Raw genomic sequence first — 22394 nt, 5'->3', positions numbered from 1 at the left:
TATGTTGTGTGTGACATTTAGTATAAGACAAACTCCCCTAGGAGAAAATTCTACAGTCACTACATTGTACATACCGCACCCACCCTTTTGTTTCCCTAACATACATTTTAAAAGCAACTTATTTCCTGTTCCATCTTACCTCTCTGATCAGCTTGTCCAACTGACCAATAACATGAGGTGGTGTTGTCTAAAAAAACAGAATAAAACATGAATATCCTAGGGAGAAAATAATTTTGCAATAATGATTTTGAAGCCCCTCAACACTCACAAATGGATTTCAAGCCAGCCTTAGATTTATTTTTTAATGATTTATTTTATGTGTGTGGGTATTTTGCCTGCACGTGCAGATATGTGTACCACATTCATGCCTGGTGCGCTGGATCCCCTGGAACTGGAATCACAGACAGTTGTGAGCGGCCATGTAGGTGCTAGGAATTGCATCTGGGCCGTGTAGAGGAGCAGCCAGTGCTCCTAACTCCAGCGCCCCCAGCCTTAGTCCTATTATGATTTAGGGAGGAGAGGTCTCACTGGCCCAGCAAGACAACATCTCATCTTTTTGTTTGTTTTTGAGTAAACACAGATTAAGGAGAGAACTGCTGAGAGTGGGAGGCCCTGCAGGGAGGAGTACAGCATGGCTTTTTTCTTACAAGGGAGCTGTTCTCTCTAGAATCCAATGAGACTTAGGGAACCAAGCACCCAGGGCTGAGTGATGGATGGGCTCAGCAGTTAAGTGTGCCCTTGGTGGTTGGCTGGGGGCACTGCAGAGAAAGTGAAACTGAAATAAATAAATAAAGTGAAGTGAGAAAAAACCCCAACAAACTAACAAAAAAGTAGATAAGAAATGGTTAGAAAAGCAACATTTCATTTAGGGCACAGGACTACAAAAGGACTATGCCATCTTTATTACTAAATTCTAGGAAAAGCATAGGCATAAGAGACGGATGAAAGGAAGACCGGGATTTACATGCACCTAACTCTGGGAAACATGTTTATATTATCTTAATACCCCACTTGTCACTATGAGGATCCAATGACAGGAAACAAAAAAGCAATCATAACTAGACAGGCATATAACCTAGAGCATATTTACCCAAAGAAATGAAGTATTTAAAAAAATATTTAAATAACATTGTTTACACTTAAAATACGAGTAGAACAAATGATTACAAATCCATGATTACACATGCAGGAACATAGAAGAATGTGAACCTAAAGTATCAGGGGGCGATGAAACGCCCAGCAGTCCCTGCTAAGTGAGTTCTAGGTCACTGTCTGACTGTTGGCTTCCGGCTGACAGGGCCCTTCAGCCGCTAACACTTCATCTATCCGCTAGAGTCCACACCAGCTTCCATCTGGGAAGAGAACGCAGCAGCGCACATTAGACACGTGTGCCCAGTGAAAACAAGAGCCTCACCTGGAGAAGAACTTTCCCACTGTACACACTCATGGGGTACATGGTGCCAAATGTCATCAGGGCAATGGCTATTGCAGAGGCAGTGTCTACAGCAAAATAATTACTGCAAGGAAAAACAATTCAACTTACAATTTAATCATATGAATTATCAAAAACAACTTCTAAAAGCAATCACAAATAGCTACTATTGTCAAGTGCACCTGGAGGGGTAGTGGGTGAGGGTCCAAAAAGGCAGCTGTTAGAATTCTTGCCTGTTGGGGCTGCAGAGATGGCTCAATGGTGAAGAGCACTGACTGCTCTTCCAGAGGACCTGGGTTCCTGCTCCCACATGGCAGCTCACAACTGTCTGTAACTCCAAGATCTGACATCCTCACCGGACATACTCACAGGCAAAACACCAATGCACATTAAAAAAAAAAAAAAGAAAGAAAGAAAAGAAAAAGGGCTGGGGTGGTAGTGCTAAATCCCAGCAGTCTGAAGGGCAGGCAGATCTCTGTGAGTTCTAGGACAACCTGTCTACAAAGTAAGTCCAGGACAGCCAGGGCTGTTACACAGAGAAAATGTCTCAAAAAATAAAAACAAAACAAACCACCAACAACAAAAATCTTGCCTATCAAAATTTAATGGAAAAATAATAATTATGTTAATTAGTATGCAGAGAGATAATAAGAAAGACAAATGAGCGTTCCTTTCCTTTCCTTTTCTTTTCTTTTTTCTTTCTTATTTTTTTTTATGCCAGGGCTTCTCTGTGTAGCCTTAGCTGTCCTGGACTCACTTTGTAGACCAGGCTGACTTCGAACTCACAGCGATCCGCCTGCCTCTGCCTCCCGAGTGCTGAGATTAAAGGCGTGCACCACCATGCCTGGCTCCAAGAGACTATTTTAATGATAGTGATGATGACAATAGCTTTATTTGGACAGTAAACAAGCAAAGAGGAGACTAGTTAAGAAAAAGCCTCATGATCAATCAGATTTGGCTTGGGGTAGACCGAGCAAAGAGGAAACTAGATCGAGCACTAAAGAACACATTGAGGGTCCTCAAAATACACACACTACAGCGGGTCTGCTTCAGTGGAGACACCAGCAGAGGCCACTAGGGACTGAACCTTGGGTTGCAGTGGCGTTATCCACAGCAGCCAAAAGGTAGGATCAACCCAAATGTTTACTGGCAGATGAGTGAGTAATAAAATGTGGGATTTAGCCTCAAAAGGGAAGGAAATACAGATATATACAACATGGATGCACTGTGAAAACACTGCTATGGGAAACAAGCCAGTTACAAACATGACTGTATGCTGTACTTGTATGATTGTATGCAGTTGAAATGGGAGGCAGAGCGCAGAGCGGTTACAGGGGACCCTGAGAGGGGAACAGGGAGGTATGTTCAAATGAGGGCAGAGCGTCAGTTAGGGGTGAAGGCAAAGTTCTGCAGATGGATGGTAGGTGGTAACGACGACTGTGCCAAGATGTGCACGTACTTAACAAGAATGTCACCAAACTATATGCTGTCAGATGGTTAAAATAAGAATAAAAAAAAAAAAGTGTCAGCCAGGCATGGTGGCACACACCTTTAATTCCCACACACAAGGAAGCAGAGGCAGGGATCTCTGTGAGTTCAAGGTCAGCCTGTTCTACAGCCAGGACAGCCAAGGCTACACAGAGAAACCCTGTCTGGAAACAAACAAAAAAGAGTCAGGGCTAGGGAGATGGCCCCATGAGTTTGAGCACTTGCCTCTCAGGCCTGATGCCCTGAGTTGGATCACTTAAGCTCAAGGCACAGTCTGGCTGCGGTGACCATATCTGCATTGTAGTCCCAGAGTCCCCACAGTGGGATGGAGGCAGAGGGGGAGCAGCAGCAGGGGCCTGGGGCATGCTGCAGGTGTGGAAGATCCTACTGCAACAAGTTGGGAGGTGAGCATGGGCTCTCCACAGCCGTCCTCTGACTGTCACACAGGCGCCGGCACACACACACGTAAATGTTAAGAAGAAAGAATCAGGTACACTGCACTGCGCACTGCACTGGGAGAGCTGAGAGCTGCAGTTGCTCACAGACAATGTCAGGAAGGTTTCAGCAGCGGGGAAGGCCGCTCAGGACACACATCTAGAAGTTAGGGAAACAGTGCCTTGGAATTCAATGGAAGTCTGCTTAGGAAAAGGATCTGGGAACCCTCAGTAAATGAAAACAGAACTGCCTGTGACTTTTAAGGAGAAACATGTATAAAAACAAAAAACAAAAGAACAACCCAAAAACCAAGAAGCCATTACAGTAAATACATCTGGTTAAAGGTAAGTTAACCAAAGAATTCAGTTGTAAAATGTTGGCCTAGAAGCAGCTGCAATGCCTATTATTAAAAGTTTTGCCATGGGGCTGGAGAGATGGCTCAGTGGTTAACACTGTCTGTTCTTTTAGAGGACCCAGGTTCAGTTCCAGCACCCACATGGCAGCTCACAACTGTCTCTAAGTTTAGATCCTATGGCTCTGACATCCTCATGGCAATGCACATAAAATTAAAAAAAAAAAAAAAAAAGAGGCTTTGCCAGGGGTGGTGGCACACACCTTTAATCCCAGCACTTGGGGAGAGAGGCAGGTGGATCTCTGTGAGTTACAGGACAGCCTGTTCTATAAAGAGAGTTCCAAGATAGCCAAGTTTATTACATAGAGAAATCTTGTCTCAATACAAAAAAAATGAAAACAAAACAAAACAAAGGCTTTAATTTTCTTTTTAAGTTGCTCTGGGCTACCTCCCTAGCTGTGCCCCCACCCCCAGCAAGAGCAACTATATCTTAGACCTCCCTCTTACTGTCTCCAGCCTCATTCTTCTAGCCAGCAGTAGGAATTAAACACATTTCTCATCTTCATTATAAATTGTGGTGAGAGATACTGAGGCCTGATTCCCTTAAATAGTTGAAGACGAGACCTGACCAAGTTACACAGGTCATAAGCAAAAATGCTAGAAGCCTGACCCCAAATCCATCTTGTCGATGCCCTTAAAGGCAGGCTCCAGGAATCAAACCCACCAGATAGCAATGCAATATACTCACTTAATTTCAATCAGCATGTATGTTATACACAGAGCAAAGGCCCCGGCAAGATCAATCAGAACGAACGGATTCATGCGGGGCAGGAAGATACTGCTGAGTCCTGGAAGAATCCCACACAAGCTGCGGAAGAGCGAACAGAGCGGGCGTTAGAAGCCACCCAGTGCGGATGAGAGCCTGCTGCGGGTGAGGCGCACTACACTGAGAGAGCCAAGCTCTGCCACTGTAGAGTTCTCCTGTGCCATCAATGAGAAAAGCACGGGAGAATGAGAACTGAACCGAGCAGCTCGTGCAGGAGGCAGCTGCTTCCCGATAGAGGCACTGCTCAGGGACTCTTGTTCAATTATTCAAATCAGAAAACTCCAGCGCGCCTTACCTTCGACTAAGGTCTGCCACGTGCTCTTGAAGCCAGCTCGTACTAGCAGCTTAAAGGAGAAAATACTTAAATTATCTACAAAGAAGAATAAACCAACACTAGAAAAATGAGTTCTTTCATTTTGGCAGTGACCATGTAGCATGACAAAGTGCAATACTTCTCAAATCTACAGCTTTTTCCTTTTTCATGACAAGAGAGTAAGTCTAAAGCACTTCAACAGTGATGCACAGTTGACCTGAAGGAGTTAGAGGACGTGACACGTGACTAGAGCTTTTAAAATAAAGTTTTAGGGATGGCAAGATGGCTAAGCCTGATAATCTACATGCGACCTGAGACCCACATGATGGAAGAAAAGAACTGTCTCTTGAAGTTGTTCCCTGACCTTCACGCCATACACCTGCAGCTTTCCTCGCAAATAAGTAAAGAGGTCTTGTATATATAAAGAACGGGTCCCAGATCATGCCAATTATTAATTCCTTCAGTTCTCAGAAAGCCAGGGGTTTACCTAGGGACACCCAAAGGTGCCAATGGGGACTTTTCCTTGACAAATAGCCTCCACACTCAAGCCATGTTCATCCTGGTGCCCCTGATGCTACCATGTCATAAGGAGCCTGACAAGCTCTCCATAAAGGACTGGACTGGGCTAAAGAGAAGGCAGTGATGGATCAGCTTGTGCCCAGGACAGCGGCTTTCAGCGAATGACTTCATCTTTGAACACATCATGTAAAACGACGATAATAAAGTGCTCGCTTCAGCGGCTGTGGGGAGAATTACCATAGACCACCGACCGCCCTTCCATTCTGACTGATACAGATACAGTGTCGTCTCCCTTACACCTGTGAGGTTGCCGGGATACGAGTGAGCACTTGAGAAAGCTTGCACCAATATCTGTGTGGTGCTCAAGCCCAAAGACCTGAAGATCATCATCTATTGCTGTCCTCTGTTCCAAAGTAGGCTCTGTGTATTCACTTCTTCTCCATCCACTAATAGCTAACGTCTCTGCTGTTAATGAGATTTCAAAACACTAAAGGTTTTGAAAACAATCAGAAGTTTACATGGATAAAGCAGAAAAACTGTCCAGACTTGTGAAGACTTGAGGATTCCTTTTCTTTGTTTTGTTGGAGGCACGGTCTCAGTCTGCCCAGTGCTCACTGTGCAGCACAAAGTGGCTTCAAACTCATTACAATCATCGTCCTCAGCTTCCCATGTCCTGGGACTGTAGGCAAGTGCTACTGTGCCTTTTCATCATGTATCATTTAATTCAACGCCAGCTCACTGGCTTTTATATTTTGTGCTAATGAGATGAAATTAGTGTATAATCTTTAACATTTAGACTTGAGAAGCTAGCATGCAATGGTGGCAAAGGCATTGGGGAGGCAGAGTCAGGCAGATCACTGAGTTCGAGGCCAACCTGGTCTATAGTGTAAGTTCCAGGACAGTTAGAGCTACACAGAGAAACTGTCTTGAAAATTAAAAAAGAAAAAGAAAAAGACTTGAGAAGCTTTGGGCTAGCTCTTCCTTCTCTGCTGAATATATTTCTCATAGATTTACAAGTTAATGAAAAAAGAAACCCACCAGTTTTTCCAAGAAAAAAACTTTAATTAACAGTAAACTAAAACAAACAACATACCTTCAGAGACATAAGCGAAAGGTTTATTCCGAATAGAAAGCATTGTGAACAGGTTGAATGAAAGAGCCACAAAAGTACCAACTAGTAATCTGCCCCTGGAAAGAACAAAACAGTCACCTTCACTTTTTTTCTTGATGATTCAAACCTGTCATTTTAAAGTATGGAGAGAATAAAGGAAAGAGGGGCAAGGGGACCAGTTTTACAGACTGCCATCCCGAACCCAGGTGTGCTTTCTAGTTATGTAGCACATGTCTTGTCTGTTGCTGTCCATTTTACACAGGACAGGATGGTCTCTTACCATCAACTATGTTTTCTATGGCTAATTACAATTATGGGGTTTACACAAATGTTAACAGATGTTGTGCCAACACACTAGACAAGTCAACATGCCTGAGTCAACAGGTAAGGCCCACAAAGTTGCTAAGCAGGTGGGTGATAAATACAGTCTTTTCTAAAGACAGCAAGGAAAGATTTGGGGGCCAAATGTGAAACACTAGAGGGAGCTGGTTTAGGGTGCTGACCTCAGCCTGAAGGTACAAAATCCTTCCTGCACCATTACAAAGCTCAGGGTCTGGGAACTGCTGAAGGTGAAAGGGAGTCTTGGGATTTGGAGGGTTTTTTCCTGAGATACCAGCGATAGATGGCTGTACTTTGGAAGTTTGATGCTGGAAAAAGTAATACTGGAACAAATAGTAACTGGGATAAAAATAAACAGTAAATAATTCCCCCAAAATAATATCTTTGGCTAGAGATATGTATCAGTGGTAGAATATCTCCCTAGCATGCTCTGAAATTAGACAGATCCCATAGCTGAGAGAAATAAAACAATAACCTATCTTACGTGTGTATCTCAGGTTGCTCCAAAAAGCGTTCTGCACTAAAAGAAAGACAAATACATCAAATAAGTTACACAAATTATAGCTGTAAACTATAAATATATAACTAATCTACCCTAAAGTTCATAAAAACCCTTTAGTACTTTAGTGGTGACGAGGCCGGGAGACTAAGGTTATTCTTACCATGTCATGTCAACACTTCTCTACCAAGCCCCCCACGTCCCAAAGGAAGAACCAGAAGAGTTAAAGAGGGGCTAGAGAGACGGCTGTTCTTCCACAGGACCTAGGTTCAATTCCCAGCACCTGCATGGCAGTTTACGCCATCTCATACATGTAGGCAAAACACCAATGTTCATAAAAATTAAAAAGGAGTCATTTGGAAGTGGAAAAGAAAAAGAATAGGTCTGAAACAAGAAGAAACTGTACTATCAGAACTCCAACACTGTCCGTGGTAATTTGTATACTTTCAAACCATTATTCTCACTGGATTCTCTCCTATTTCCAAGTGAAACTGATCATAATACACACAGAAATGTACCTTTCTTTTAGGATGAAGAGGGCTCCCAACTGTGCCAAGACAGTAGAAGCAAACACAGCCAGGACTTCTAATCGTTCAAACCTGAAATCAGATCATTAGGACACTGTAACTCTTCAGCTGACGAGCCAGAACACACATACATTCAATTATTCACTCTGCCTATGTATGCGCAGTGAACTGTCAGCCAGACTGTAAGACGGCAGAGCTGCAGAGGAGTGACACACAGCGGGCCAGAGGATGATCTGGCTCTGCCACCTGCCACCTTGCTGACTATCAGGATTGACTGGGCTAATCTGCATCGCTAGACAGGTGTCTCCTCTTCCTGCTTGTGTGTGTCCTTGAAGAAACTGCAGTTTGTAACAGATGATCTCCCCTATGGAGGAGAGCTGTTCTTCAGTCAAGGGCATAGACTGCACCCCTGTAGAATCTCCAAACAAGCTCCCACAGATAAAACATTTATGGCTATTACTTTTGTAGTAACAACAACTATCATAACAGTTAACATTTAATTGATCCATTGTGTACTGGGCACTATTCAGCCCTTAACATATTATTTCAATTAACTTCTTTTTTCTTTGTTTGCTTGCTTGTTTTTCAAGACAGGGTTTCTTTGTGCAGGTTTGGCTGTCTTAGAACTTACTTTGTAGCCCACGCTGGCCTCGAACTTACAAAGATCCACCTGCCTCTGCCACCTGAGTGCTGGGATTAAAGGCGTGCGCCACCACCGCCTTAATTCTTAAATCTTAAGTACAATAATGGCTCACCTTGATCGAATTAAGAAACGCCACATGACTAGTGAAGAGCATCCCTGAGTGAGTCTGTGAGGGCGCTAAGGTAACCAATACCTTAGTTTCTTGATAGGTTCATAATATGATGGCATAAGTGAGAGGTGGCAAGAGGCAAGAGAAGGGGCCTAGCTGGGGGAAGCAGCGAGGCATGCCCTGGGGTCATATCACGATCTGGTCTTTTCCTGTATGCCTCTTTCTCTGCTTCCTGTCCTCCATAATACAAGCAGATGCCTTCTCCTACCCTTACTATGATGATGCTGTCTTCAATCACTTATGACCAAGAGACCACGAACTGACCTCTCTGAAACAGTGAGCCAAAATAACTCCTTCCCTTCCCAAGTTGCTCTGACATAAGCCAGCACAAGTCATTATGAGAATTACTTCATCTGTTTTAGTTTCTGTAACGATAAGTAACTTGGGACACACAGGAAAAGTAACTGTTTGCAGAATCATACAGCTAAGTACCTAGCCAGCCAGTCAGATGACTGACACAGAAGCCGGAAGAGTGAGATCTTCGTATTTAGATACTCTGACTCCCAAGTTCCTAATTTTACCCATCAATATTGCCTCTCCCAGTTATTGTTGGTTATGAGCATGTGTTATAATCTGTACTCTTTAAGCTAGAAATCATCATGTTTTTTTCTGCAGTACATACTCTAATGGTAATAAACAGAGAGGGTCAGTTTAAATGCATAAAAATTCTCATGGAAATAATAATGAAGGTTGAGAAAAAAATGTAATAAAGGGGCTGGAAAGATGGCTCAGAGGTGAAGAGTACTGTTTGTTCTTCCAAAGGTCACGAGTTCAATTACCAGCAACCACATGGTGGCTCACAACCATGTATAATGAGATCTGGTACCTTCTTCTGGAGTGCAGGCACACATGCAGATAGAGCGCTGCATACATAATAAATAAATAAATAAAGCTTTTTAGAAATGTAATTAAGGATATGCATTACATTGCTGTTTGTAAAGAAATTGTTTTGGAATGAACAGAACTCTATGCATTATTAAAAGAATAATCAAGCTGGGTGTGGTGGCGAACACCATTAATCCCAGCACTCGGGAGGCAGAGGCAGGTGAATCGCTGTGAGTCCAGGCCAACCTGGTCTACAAAGTGAGCCCAGGACATCCAGGGCTACACAGAGAAATTTTGTCTTGAAAAACCAACCAACCAAACAAACAAACACCCAAAAATAATTCAAAGAATAACTAAAATTTATTAGCAAGGCTAGATGGGAACAAAAAATTAAGTTATATAAATATAAAAATGGCATGTAAATGGAACAGTGCTACATATGAAAAGTAATAAGCTGACATTACAACGTATACAGAAATAAAAAGTGAAGGGAAGCAGACAGTTTTGACGTATTACAGGAGAGACAAACGCAACAGTGTGAAGAGGAAAGAGACTCAAAACTGAATTGTTGCCCCTCGAGCTGGGGCAGGAACCTGGGAAAGAGGAGTTAAAATGAGGCAGAGGAAAGTCTCATGCAATAGCCAACTTTATTCAGGGCATCAGACAATTTATACTCTGAGGGTTAGGCAAGGTCATGAGTAAAGGTCACAGGAGTTTAGGCCTTAGACAGTGGCTCTTGGGGCTTAGACACATCATCTGAATAGTAACAGTAAATGATGTGTAATCTGAAGTAAATCCACTCCTACGGACGACACCTGGGAGGGCCACGAAAGCACATTCCAAGACCAACCCCAAGTTACCAAGGATCAGAGGTTACAAGACTTCTGCCTTGTTTCTTTGGAGTTCTCTCACAAACTCTCCAAATTCTTCTCATAAAGCTTCATAACGCCAAAGTCACAGGTTCAATCCACCAATTTTGTAATTTTTAATTTTTTTGGTTTTTCAAGACAGGATTTCTTCATGCTAGCCTTGGCTGTCCTGGACTCACTTTGTAAACCAGGCTGGCCTTGAACTCACCGTGATCCACCTGTGTCTGTCTCCCGAGTGCTGGGATTAAAGGATTAAAGGGATTAAGTACCAATGAAATACTAGATATGAAATATGTGCCACACAACAGATATGAAATGGAGAAGTTCATTATATGAGCATGGGGAGAGAAGAAAGGAAGGGGCAGAGAGACAGAGAGAGGAAGAGAGGAAAAGAGAAACAAGAAAGAGAGAGAGCCACAAGGAGGATTTGTCCCTTTGTATATTCCTGGGCAGGGGCATGGCCAGTGGCAGGTAGGTTGTGACATCATAGGTTGCTAGGCAGACTGGGTCAGAATCCTAAACTTGTGTTCCAACACCAAACCAATACACATGGAGTCATCTGATTTATGGAAAAATGACACAAAAGCAGCAGAAAATGGAAAGTACTATCTATAGTGAATAGTACTGACAGCTAAGGATCTGTGTGAAAATAAATGTGCCTTACTCATACCTCACACCACACATGAACTCAGTTTAGGTAGACTGCAGACTTGACATAAAATATGACATCAGGACTTTGGCTGAAAACCTAGCAGTATGGTAGCTCATGCCAGGCTGAGGGAAGGCTGAGGGAAGCAGGCTGCACAGTGACCCTGTGGGAGGAAGGTCCAACTGTGTTTTGAAATGCTAATGTCAGTGCCTTGAGATCTGGTTACTGTCCTGCTATGGGCTTTGTTATGAATGAACTGTCTCCTGTAACCAGGTGATGATAAGAAGTGTTCCCCAATTCTCCCTGGTTGGCTAAATAAAAATGCTGAAGGCTATGAGCAGAGGGAGGCGGAGTTTTAGGTGCCTGAGCTTGGGTTCAGGGGAGGAGAAAGCAGCAAAGCTAGAGGAACAGAGATGGAGAGAGAAAGAGAAAGAGCCCTGGCTGGCCTGGAACTCACTCTGTAGACCAGGCTGGACTTGAACTCAAGAGATTCACCTGCCTCTGCCTCCCAAGAGTGTCATCATTTTAACAGCAGCCATTTAGCATAAGATAAAGTAATCTGAACTTACCCAAATGAGTAGGCCGGGCTAGGCTTCCTCATCATCACCCAGTAGCTTATTAGACACGTTATTAAACTAAAGAAAACAAACAGCGTTAGAAAGTAGAACCAGAGATATCATGCAGAAACAAATGAAGTGCTGTTTAAAATAAAGGTATATTTTACTGTGTGTGCGTGTGTGTGTGCGTGTACACGTCTGCATGCAGGTGCCAGTAGAGGCGAGAGAGATGATGATGTTGGATTTCTGGAGCTGAGGATACAGGCGGCTGTGAACCATCTGTCACGAGTGCTAGCAGCTTACTTGGTCAATAGCACTATCTTTCTAATTCCCCCAACAAATGAAGGTTTCAGAATCCCTCAGCTGTTAAAATTATAATAAATTATCATTAACCTCAGTGATCCTCCTAACACATGTTGTCTCTGGATGACAACAGCTTTATTGTGAAGAAGCTGAGTGAAACTGTAACTCACTGTAAGTGAGCTAAACAGAACTGCGGCAGGCACCTGACTGACTGGGTCATCTCTAACGCGCTGCACTCAATGCGTACGCTCCTCCACCTCCCTTTTCTTCTGCTGCCTGCTGCTGCTACGGTGTCCACATGATGAGATGGAGGGAGGCGAAGGGCACAGGCACTGTGCTTGGTTAGGGTTTCTACTGCTTGGAGAAAACACAGTGACCACAGACCGGACGGTGGTGGCTCACGCCTTTAACCCCAGCACTCGGGAGGCAGAGGCAGGTGGATCACTGTGAGTTCGAGACCAGCCTGGTCTACAAAGCGAGTCCAGCACAGCCAAGATTACACAGAGAGACCCTGTCTTGAAAAACAAAACAAACAAACAAACAAACAAAAAGACTTGCTTAGAGAAAAGCCAAGGAGGCATTTTCTCAACTGAGAGGCCCTCTTCCCGAATGAATCAAGTCTGTGTTAGCTGACATAAAACCAGCCAGAAGAACTGGAAGTAGCACTGTGTCCCTGTCAGGGCTAGCTAAGCACAAGCACTATGAACAATGGCTGTCCACCTGATGTCAAGACAGAACTAAGTGACTAACAGGCAGGTCTACAGTGTGTGCAAACTGGACAAAGCGACGATTCGCACCTGGGCTGGGTGAATTAGGACAGCCAGAGCCCATTACACTGCTCAGAATGGCATGGGATTTAAAACTTATAAATCAATTGTTTGTTTCTGGAATTCTTCCCTAGATTTTCTGCAATTGGTGGAGCCATGGATAAAGAAGACTACTGTAAACATTAAAATAAGCTTGTCAATCAGGCCTGGTGGTGCACGTCTTTAATCCCAGCACTTGGGAGGCAGAGGCCAGAAAGTCAAGGCTAGTATGGTCTACAGAGTAAGTCCAGGACAGCCAGGGCTGCACAGAGAAACCCTGTCTCAAAAAACAAACAAAGTTTGTCAAAGCTGACTAAATTTGGGAGGATTGACTTTGTGTAATTTTAATTTTTTATTATTAGTGTGTATTTATGTGGGCACTCAAGTGCAGGTGAGCAGTGAGGCCAGAGGCTGTCAAAGCCCGCTGAATCTGGTGTTCAAGACCACTATGAGTCACCTGACACGGTGCTGGGAACCCAGGCTGAGTCCTCTGGAAGAGGAAAACCCACTTTTGACCACCAAGCCAGCTCTCCAGGTATTTCTGTGTGATTTTAAGTATATGACTTAGCATTTTATTTTCATCCTTCAGAACTATTTTGCAGTTTTCATCAGCATGTATACAACCCTCATTTATGCCTATATAATGACCTTCCTGTTGTTATACAGGTGCAATACTTTCTCGTTAGACCAGCGAGTCTTATCACTTGTGTTGTCTATTTCTATGATTTTTTTTTTTTTTGGTTCTTTTGGTTCTCCTCCTTCTCCTCCTCCTTCTCCTCCTCTTTCTTCTCCTCTTCCTCCTCCTTCTCCTTTCTTTTTCAAGACAAGGTTTCTCTGTGTAGTCTTGGTTATCCTGGACTTGCTTTGTAGAACAGGCTGGCCTTGAACTCACAGTGATTCACTTGCCTCTGCCTCCCGAGTGCTGGGATTAAAGGCGTGTGCTACCATTGCCCAGCTTTTCTATGATAAATGTACTTATTTTAGTAGTTACTTTCCTTTGAGCAAGTAAAGCTTAATAAATGCAGTGCAATAAATCCTTGTTTGCTGTCTTTAAAATTTAAAGGATATTAAGACTGGGTATGGTGGCGCACGCCTTTAATCTCAGCACTCAGGAGGCAGAAGCAGGTGTATAGCTGTGAGTTCAAGGCCAGCCTGGTCTACAAAGTGAGTCTAGGACAGCCAGGGCTACAGAGAAAACCAGTCTTGGAGAAAACAAAAAACAAAACAAAACAAAACAAAAAACCTAAAAAAACAAAGGGGAAAAATTTAAAGGATATTTTAAAAAACAAAAAAACTTACCTAAAGAGATCAAAAATGGTGAGGTAAGTATAAGCAGTTAAAGCTGCAAAGCAACAGGAAAAAATCATTAAAATGTTGTTTAATTTACCCTTTTATTTATTTTATGCACAGGAGTATTCTATCTGCATGTATACACGCATGCCAGAGGAGGCGATTAGAGGGGGTAGGTGGTTGTAAAGCACCAGGTGGTTGGTGAGAATTGAACTCAGGACCTCTGGAAGAGCAGTGCTCCTAACCTCTGAGCCATCTATCCAGCCCATTTTTTCTTAATTTTCCCTTTTAAATATGCACACGTGGCCTGAGTGAGTTTATAAGCAACATGTACATGCAGGAGCTTAAGAGGGCCCAGGGTGTTGGATCCCTGGAAGCAGAGTTACAGATGATTGACATGTGTGCTGAGAACGGAAGTCAGGTCCTCTACAGGACTGGTATGCACTCTTTTCTAGTATTCTCTCCAGTCCCTTTTGTGTGTGTGTGTGTTGGGAGGGTTGGGGGGGTGTTGGAGACCCTGGCTACACTGGACTCACTTTTGTAGACCAGGGTGGCCTGGAACTCACAGAGATCTGCCTGCCTCTGCCTCTCAAATGCTGGGATTAAAGGCATGCACCACCATGCCTGGCCCTTATTTTTAATTTTTTATTTTATGTATGTGAGTAGTTTTGCCTGAAAGTATAGGTATGCACCATAATCCTGTAGTACCCAAAGAGGTCAGAAAAGGGCATCAAATCCCATAGAACTAAAGTTATAAATGGTTGTGAGCCATGATATGGGTGCTGGGAATCAAATACAGGTCTTCTGTAAGAGCAGCCAGACTTCTCAAACATTAAGCCATCTCTTCCGCCCTTCCTACCCATTTTTTGGGGGGTGGGGTGTTGGTTTGGCTTTTGGTTTTTCGAGACAGGGTTTCTCTGTGTAGCCTTGGCTGTCCTGGACTCACTTTGTAGACTAGGCTGGCTTCAAATTCACAGTGATCCTCCTGCCTCTGCCTCCCAAGTGCTGGGATTAAAAGCGTGTGCCACCACGCCTGGCTCCTAACTCATTTTTAAAAGAAAAGATTTATTTATTATTATGTATACAGTGCTCTACCTGAATACACCTGCAGGTGAGAAGAAGGCATTAGATCACATTATAGATGGCTGTGAGCCACCATGTAGTTGGCTGGAAATTGAATTCAGGACCTCTGAAAGAGCAGTCAGTGCTCTTAACCTCTGACCCATCTTTCCAGGCCATCCTAACCCATTTTTTTAATACAGCAAAACACCAAAAGAATTTGGGGTTACTGGCCAGTCCTACACATTTGTGATTTTATACTAAGCATGAATAACACAGGCAGACAAACCAGGTTAAGCTCAGCTTAAGCCACACAAGTGGCCGGAGACCCCAAGGATCTCTTCTGGCTTCTGACATCTGGGTACTGGTGTTTGCTTGTTTTATCTTATTTCAAATTAGTGTCTTAAATTTGTAAGTGTTTCATCCAGCAACCTCTCTTCCTCTCCTCTCTAACTCTACTCGCCCCACCCCCTAGATTTGGAGACTGAACTCAGAGTCTAGGCATGGAGCATGCTGGGCATGAACTCTGAGGCACACTGTGACCCTCTCAGGTCTATTTAGGGTTCATCGTGATCCATTAACCCTCAGATATCAAGATGCAAGAAGAAAATGACAAAATTTCTCTTTTATGGAATAACTAATAAGCCTCAAAAATCTTACTTATAAACTGTAAAAAAATTAGTTTCATTAGAACATACTAAAACATTGTGTTTCATACCTCACTTGAAAGGGGTTTTTTGTTTCATATTTTTATTTTTAAATAACAAATCATTAAACATTTTCCAGTTAAAACAAGACTAGGGATGTAGTTCAGTAGATAAAGTATTTGTCTAGCGGGTACAAAGCCCTGGGTTCAATCCAGGTGACAACATCCTAGAAGTACAGGGAGGAGGATGAAAATCTCAAGGTAATCTTAGCTGTAGAGTAAGGACCACCCTGGGCTAAATGAGATTTTATCAAAAACAAACAAACAAACAGAACCTTAAAGAAAAAGTAATATCCAATCAAATAGCTGAAACTTACTGTTCACCGGGAAGCTTTAAATATATTCTTGTAAAAATAATATACAGCCAGCAAGATGGCTCAGCGAGTACAAGGCCCTGGGCACCCCAAACTTGGCACAGCTGGGTGTGATCCTACATGGTGGATGGCGGGACAGAAACAAGTTATGCTCAGCTCTCCAGCCATTAATAACATTCTTTAAAAAGCAAGCAAGTGGAGGCTGGAGAGATGGCTCAGTGGTTAAGAGCAGTGGTGGTTCTTCCGGAGGATCTAGGTTCAATTCCCAGCACCCACATAGCAGCTCACAACTGTCTGTAAATCCAATTCCAGGGAATCTGACACCCTCATACAGATATACTTTAAGGCAAAACACCAATACACACAATAAACAAACAAATAAATAAATGGATAAACAACTAAATAGATAATAAAAAGCAAGCAAATAAACACCAACACACAATAAGTAAATAAATGGATTTTTTAAAAAGCAAGGGAGCTGGGCGTGGTGGCACACGCCTTTGATCCCAGCACTCAGGAGGCAGAGGCAGGTGGATCTCTGTGAGTTTGAGGTGTGTGCCACATGAACTCTATTAGGCCTGCTTTCTTACAGAGCTCAGGACCACTGCACTCCCAGGGTGGCACCATCCTCACTGATCACTAAGAACATGCTTGGCCTTGCCTATGGCCCAATCTTACAGAGCATCTCCTTAACTGAGGTTCCTTCATCTCAGATGACTACAGCTTGTGTCAGGTTGACATAAAATTAGCTAGTAGAGACATCTTTATTTCAAAGCAAAATCAAAAGTGAAGCTGAGCTGACGGCAACCAAAGGGTCACATACCTATGCTGTTGGTAGAGCTGCACCACATGAGCAGGAAGCCAGTGCACAGCACGTTGACTGCACCAAAGAGAAGTATCTTCCAGGACTGTGGGACAGAAAGGCACCCCCATTCATATAGTGTTGATAAGAGCTCACCAGATCTGTTCAAGCTGCTTAATTCACATCAATAAAAAGCACATAATAAACAAACACAACTTATAAAAAGTGTAATGTTTTCTGCATCTAACAAAAACTGTATCAATCAAGTTGCCACAGTCAAGCAGGAGGATCATTTAGAGTAGCCTAGACAACATAGTAAAACCCTGCCAGACACAACCCAACCAGAATGCCAATTTAAAAGTCACTCTCTGTGTTTTGGCTATCCGTTACGATGCTTTTGGTGAAGATTCCAGTTCTGCGATGGGAGTTGAAAACAGAGTCAAATTAGAAGCCAGATTGAGAATTTTGGAGGACAGAGGGATTAGAAAAATAAGTGGAACAGGAAAGGCATTAGCAAAAGCAGAAAAGCATGAACACAAAAGTGAAGTGAAGATTTATGATCCCTCTGGTGACTCCACACTTCCAACTTGTTCTAAAAAACACAAAATAGAAGAGGTAGATAAAGAGGATGAAATTACTGAAAAGAAAGCAAAAAAAGCCAAGATTAAAATTAAAGCTGAAGGCCAGGCATGGTGGCACGCGCCTTTAATCCCAGCATTCAGGGAGGCAGAGGCAGGCAGAGGCAGGCAGACTGCTTTAAGTTCAAGGCTAGCGTGGTCTACAAAGTGAGCTCAGGACAGCCAAGGCTACAGAGAAATCCTGTCTTGAAAAACAAAACATAAAACAAAATTAAAGCTGAAGTAGAGGAGAAAGAGGAGGCAGAGGAAGGACAGGTAGTAGAAGACGAACCACCTGTAAAGAAGAAAAAGAAAGCTGGGCATGGTGGTGCACGCCTTTAATCCCAGCACTTGGGAGGCAGAGGTAGGCAAATCTCTGAGTTTGAGGCCAGCCTGGTCTACAGTGAGTCCAGGACAGCCAGGGATGTTACACAGAGAAACCCTGTCTCAAAAAACAAAAACAAAAACAAAAACAAAAACAAAAAAATATGAAGAAGAAGAAGAAAAAGAAAGATAAGAAGAAACACATTAAGGAAGAGCCACTTTCGGAGGAAGAGCCATGCACCAGCACAGCAATTCCTAGTCCAGAGAAAAAGAAGAAAAAGACAGATGCTGAGGACGAATGGAAGGGGACTATAATTCTGTCACCTAGACACATCACGCATAAGATTCAGTTGGGAGCATATTAGATGTTCTACAAAATAATCAAGGGAGGTTGAATCCACAGTGGTTATCTACAGCTTTTCAAACCTTTTTTTGTATCTGGACATCAACCGTTAACCTTAGAGTCTTTGATACACAAAGGATCCAGAGGTTCCTAGAAACCCATAAGAAGAACATCATGACAGGCAGATCTGGACCTGGGGGTCCTGCTCAAACTACTGGACCAACCAAGGACAATACATTGAACCTCTATTTAGAACTAGCCAATGGACAGGACACACAGATAAAAATATTTTCTTTTTTCTTTTATTTTATTTATATATATATATATATTTTTTTTTTTTTTAATTAACTCTGAGTAAAGCTATTTACTCAAGAAGTATCTATGCCAGGCATGGTTTTAGGCATGAGAGGGAAACAGAGAACAAACCATGGACCTACAAGGTAGGCAGAGTGACGATAAACAAGTATTTTTGGTCAATGGTAGCAGTAATAAGAAGCAAATAAAAAGTAGGTAAAGAATCCAGGTGATGGTAGTGCATATTTTAAATCCCGACACTCAGGAGGCAGAGCTCTGTTATCCAGGACAGCCTGGTCCACAGAGTGAGTTCTGGGACAGCCTACACCACACAGAGAAACTCTGTTTCAGGTGGTGGGGGCTAAGAAAATGGAAGGCGGTGTAAAGTGGGTTCTTCCCAGACAGGCTCATCAGGAAAGACTTGTAGTAAAGTGACAAGTAAACAGACTCTGAAAGACCACAGATTCCTGCATGAGAATAACTAGGAGAGAAAATGGAGGCCAGAGAGCTAAGGATCCAGTGACAAAGCCTCTAGCAAGGACAGCTGGAGAACAGTGGAAGAGAGGGCAGCTGTGACAACCACACAAGATGTCTCGAATGCTGGGAAACATTAGCTGGAGTTTGTTTTACACTCCCCAAGGAACATTCTCCTGGGGATGCTGGGGTACACCTGTGACCCCAACACTCAGGACCCTGAGGTAAGAGGATGGCAGCTGAAGGCCAGCATAGGCTACACAGCAAATCTGAGCTAGCCTAAGCTATGTGGCGAGACTTTTTCTCAGTCCCTCCCGCCTAGAGAGAGCAAAAGGTCATTCTGGTTGCTCTGGGGTTTGACAGTGGTAGGAGGGCCTGCTAAGGGCAAGACTGCACACGGCATTAAAGACAGCTGGCACATATGCTCCATGCGGGGAGTGAAGGACTGAACAAGAATGGAAATGACTTAACCATTCTGACTCTAACACCAGGAAGCATATGCAGTTAATAAGCAAGTGACTCAAGTTCAAGGTCCAGCCTTGACCATGCTATGACTGAAATGCCCATCCACCATCCATGAGACGAGGAGGTCAAATTCCATAAAGGAAGCAGAGACGGGAGAAGTTAGGGCTTCGATGTAAATACAAAGGCACCAACACCCAGGCGTAATGAAAACCAGGAGCACAGACAGCATTTCTGTGTGTGTGCAGTCATCAACAGGCTGGAGCTCCTGTCCAAAGTGCGGAGGCAAGAAAAGTGGTGAAGAGGACTGGAAGGAAGCGGACCAGTCGGTTGGAGGAGAGCCGAGGGCTGCCTCACAGTGTATGCACTGCTATATTTTAGGGACAGGTGACCAATTTTTGCCAACTTAAGAAAGCCAAGAAAAACAAGAGGTGATTTTGGTAATACAGATTAACATAGGTACTACTGTTTTCCTTTAAAAACTGTCAATTACTGGGCCAGCAAGATGGCTCAAAGGGTAAACGTGTTGTCCTCTGACCTCCAAATATGTACTGTGGCACACAGGCGTACACAGACACACACGCTGAAAGTGGGAAACTGGATGAGCTATATAGAACTTCTACAAGAGGAGCACTCGTGACATCATCAGTTCAGTGAGACCAGTCGGTGGGGTCTGATATCCTTGGTCAGCCTCAGTAGCTCAGGGACAGGGACAGGGTCGGGTGAGTGAGAACTGAACGTTAAGAACTTTGCAGAGAGAAGGGGCACAAAGGACTTAAAGATAGAAAATGATGATTTTTATTTTATTTTATTTTTTTGTCCTGCACCTAGTGCTTGCGGAGGCCAGGAAGGATGTCAGACCCCCCAGGACTGAGCTACAGACAGGCGCGAGCTGCCATGCTGGGAGAGCAGCCAGTGCCCTTGACCTGAGTCCCACCTCCAGTCCCCCAGAACTCACCCTCGCTTCAGTGCGATAATGTGGCTATGCAACACCTCAAGCCAAGGTTGAAGAGCGACTTACCCTTCGGTCGGCTGCCACAAGTCTAAATTCCTGTAGCAGCTTTCCAAAAAAGGACCTCTGTGGCTTTCGAAAGAGGTGAATTGTCCCCTTTAAGAAAAACATGAAAAACACAAATCAGCCTTAAATGTCTGATCCTCTTTGACGCCCCCGTGACTTGTAGGGTGCTAACAACTTGACCTTATTGAGTGTTCCACACAGCAAGCCCTCCACACAACTTACATGCACTTATTGATCTAGTACTCATAGAATCAAATGAGAAACAAATCGTTTTTGCTAATTTGTCCAACATCTCAAAGCTGGCCAACAGATAATTAGGAGCTCAGATGCAGGCATGTTAGCTCTGGGTAAGCCTCCTTAACCAAGGCAAGCAACCACACAGGCAAAACCCCTATGCTTTCTTTTAGGCATTTAAACCAGGAATCTGGGGTACTCTCCATGACCCCTGAGACCCCCAACAGTGTAGGGCTAGCGTGATTACTTGTTGTTTCCAGCAAGACTCTTGAAGACCTCACTTTCCTAGTGCTGAAAATATGCTCTACTCCTGTGAAGTTTTCTGGCATAGGTTTTTTTGTTTGTTTGTTTGTTTGCTTGTTTTTGTTTTTTGAGACAGGGTTTCTCTGTCTAACAGCCCTGACTGTCCTGGACTTGCTTTGTAGACCAGGCTAGCCTCGAACCCACAGAGATCTGCCTGCCTCTGCCTACCGAGTGCTGGGATTAAAGGCGTGTGCCACCATGACCGGCCCTACACAGCTTGGGCTATCTGAGATGCTGTCTTTAAAAAAAAATTGTTGATGAAAGGTAGCAGGTACTTTTGTATGTCTGTTCTGGCATAGGTTTTCAAAATAAAATATTTCATTATGTTTCAACAGAAAAATTTGTTATTCCAAAAGCAATTACTTTGAAAGAGGGAGAGAGCTCTTCCCTGATTGATCATCAAAGAGCCACATGTCATATTTGATTGCTGAGAAAGATACTTAATTAAATACTTTGGTTTTAACGAACAAAGTACTTTTTTGAGCAGTCAAGGCAGGGTCACTATACCAACCACCCGACATTTCTACTGTACTGAACTTTGAGTCACAAGGTGATGCTGCTGGAAAACCCTGGGTTGGGAGCAGTGTGGACATGGTGGCCCAAGCCTTTAATCCCAGTACTGAGGAGGCAGAGGTGGGTGTATCTCTGTGAGGGGGTACATAGTGGGACCCTGTCTCAACAAAACAAAACAAAACAAAAAAACCCTCAAACCAAAAGATCTTAAGTGTGGAAAAACTTCAGGTTGAACCGAAGCAGACGTAATCTCCCTACCTTGTTAGCGACTGACCTAGCAGTTACAGGAAGGTGTAAGTCAGTCTTAGAGATGCCCTGAGTTTCATTATGCTGAGACTAAGGAGGGCAGAAAAAAGAAAAATGCCACCGCCATCACTGCCAAGTTCTAAATCTGGTGGAAGAGTAACTCAAGACAGGCACATAACCTCAGCACTTGGGAGATGGACACAGGAGAATCAGAAGCTCGTAGCTGTTCTTGGCTACACAGCATTTTACTTTTTGGTTTTTGAGACAGGGTTTCTCTTTGTAGCCTTGGCTGTCCTGGACTTGCTTTGTAGACCAAGCTGGCCTCAAACTCACAGAGATCCACCTGCCTCTGCCTCCCGAGTGCTGGGATTAAAGGCGTGTGCCACTATGACCGGCCCTACACAGCTTGGGCTATCTGAGATGCTGTCTTTAAAAAAAAAATTGTTGATGAAAGGTAGCAGGTACTTTTGTATGTCTAAAATCTTTCATAAAACATAATAGAACAGTAAAGCAAACAATTGTTTTGTTGTTGTTGTTTTCTGAGACAGGGTTTCTCTGTGTAGCCCTGGCGGTCCTGGAACTAGCTCTATCCACCAGGATGCCCTTGGACTCAGATGCATCTGCCTCCACCAAGGAGGTTTAACAGCTCTCTACAACCCCCCTACTTCCTTGGCACTCTTTGTTAAGCCACACTTATGCAGGGTATGTAGCACATGCCTTTACTCCCAGCACT

The 22394-nt window shown here is 43.6% G+C and overlaps 1 protein-coding gene across 1 annotated transcript in view; it reads right to left on the bottom strand.

Annotated features, from left to right (window-relative positions):
• SLC30A6 (solute carrier family 30 member 6) overlaps positions 1-22394 on the bottom strand; it is a 34218-nt gene that overhangs the window by 4921 nt on the left and 6903 nt on the right. The window contains exons 2-12 of the mRNA XM_084793811.1: positions 20369-20455; positions 16855-16939; positions 13962-14004; positions 11566-11631; positions 7833-7913; positions 7300-7335; positions 6459-6553; positions 4829-4877; positions 4456-4575; positions 1415-1517; positions 140-187 (exon numbers count right to left, since the gene is read on the bottom strand). Coding sequence (XP_084649937.1) covers positions 140-187; positions 1415-1517; positions 4456-4575; positions 4829-4877; positions 6459-6553; positions 7300-7335; positions 7833-7913; positions 11566-11631; positions 13962-14004; positions 16855-16939; positions 20369-20455 — 813 coding nt within the window. The remainder of the gene's footprint in view (positions 1-139; positions 188-1414; positions 1518-4455; positions 4576-4828; positions 4878-6458; positions 6554-7299; positions 7336-7832; positions 7914-11565; positions 11632-13961; positions 14005-16854; positions 16940-20368; positions 20456-22394) is intronic.

Source organism: Acomys minous (assembly GCF_964271855.1).
Source record: "Acomys minous genome assembly, chromosome: 8".
Lineage (NCBI taxonomy): Eukaryota > Metazoa > Chordata > Mammalia > Rodentia > Muridae > Acomys > Acomys minous.
The sequence above is the reverse complement of the archived record's forward strand: the minus strand, read 5'-3'. Positions and strand labels throughout refer to the sequence as shown.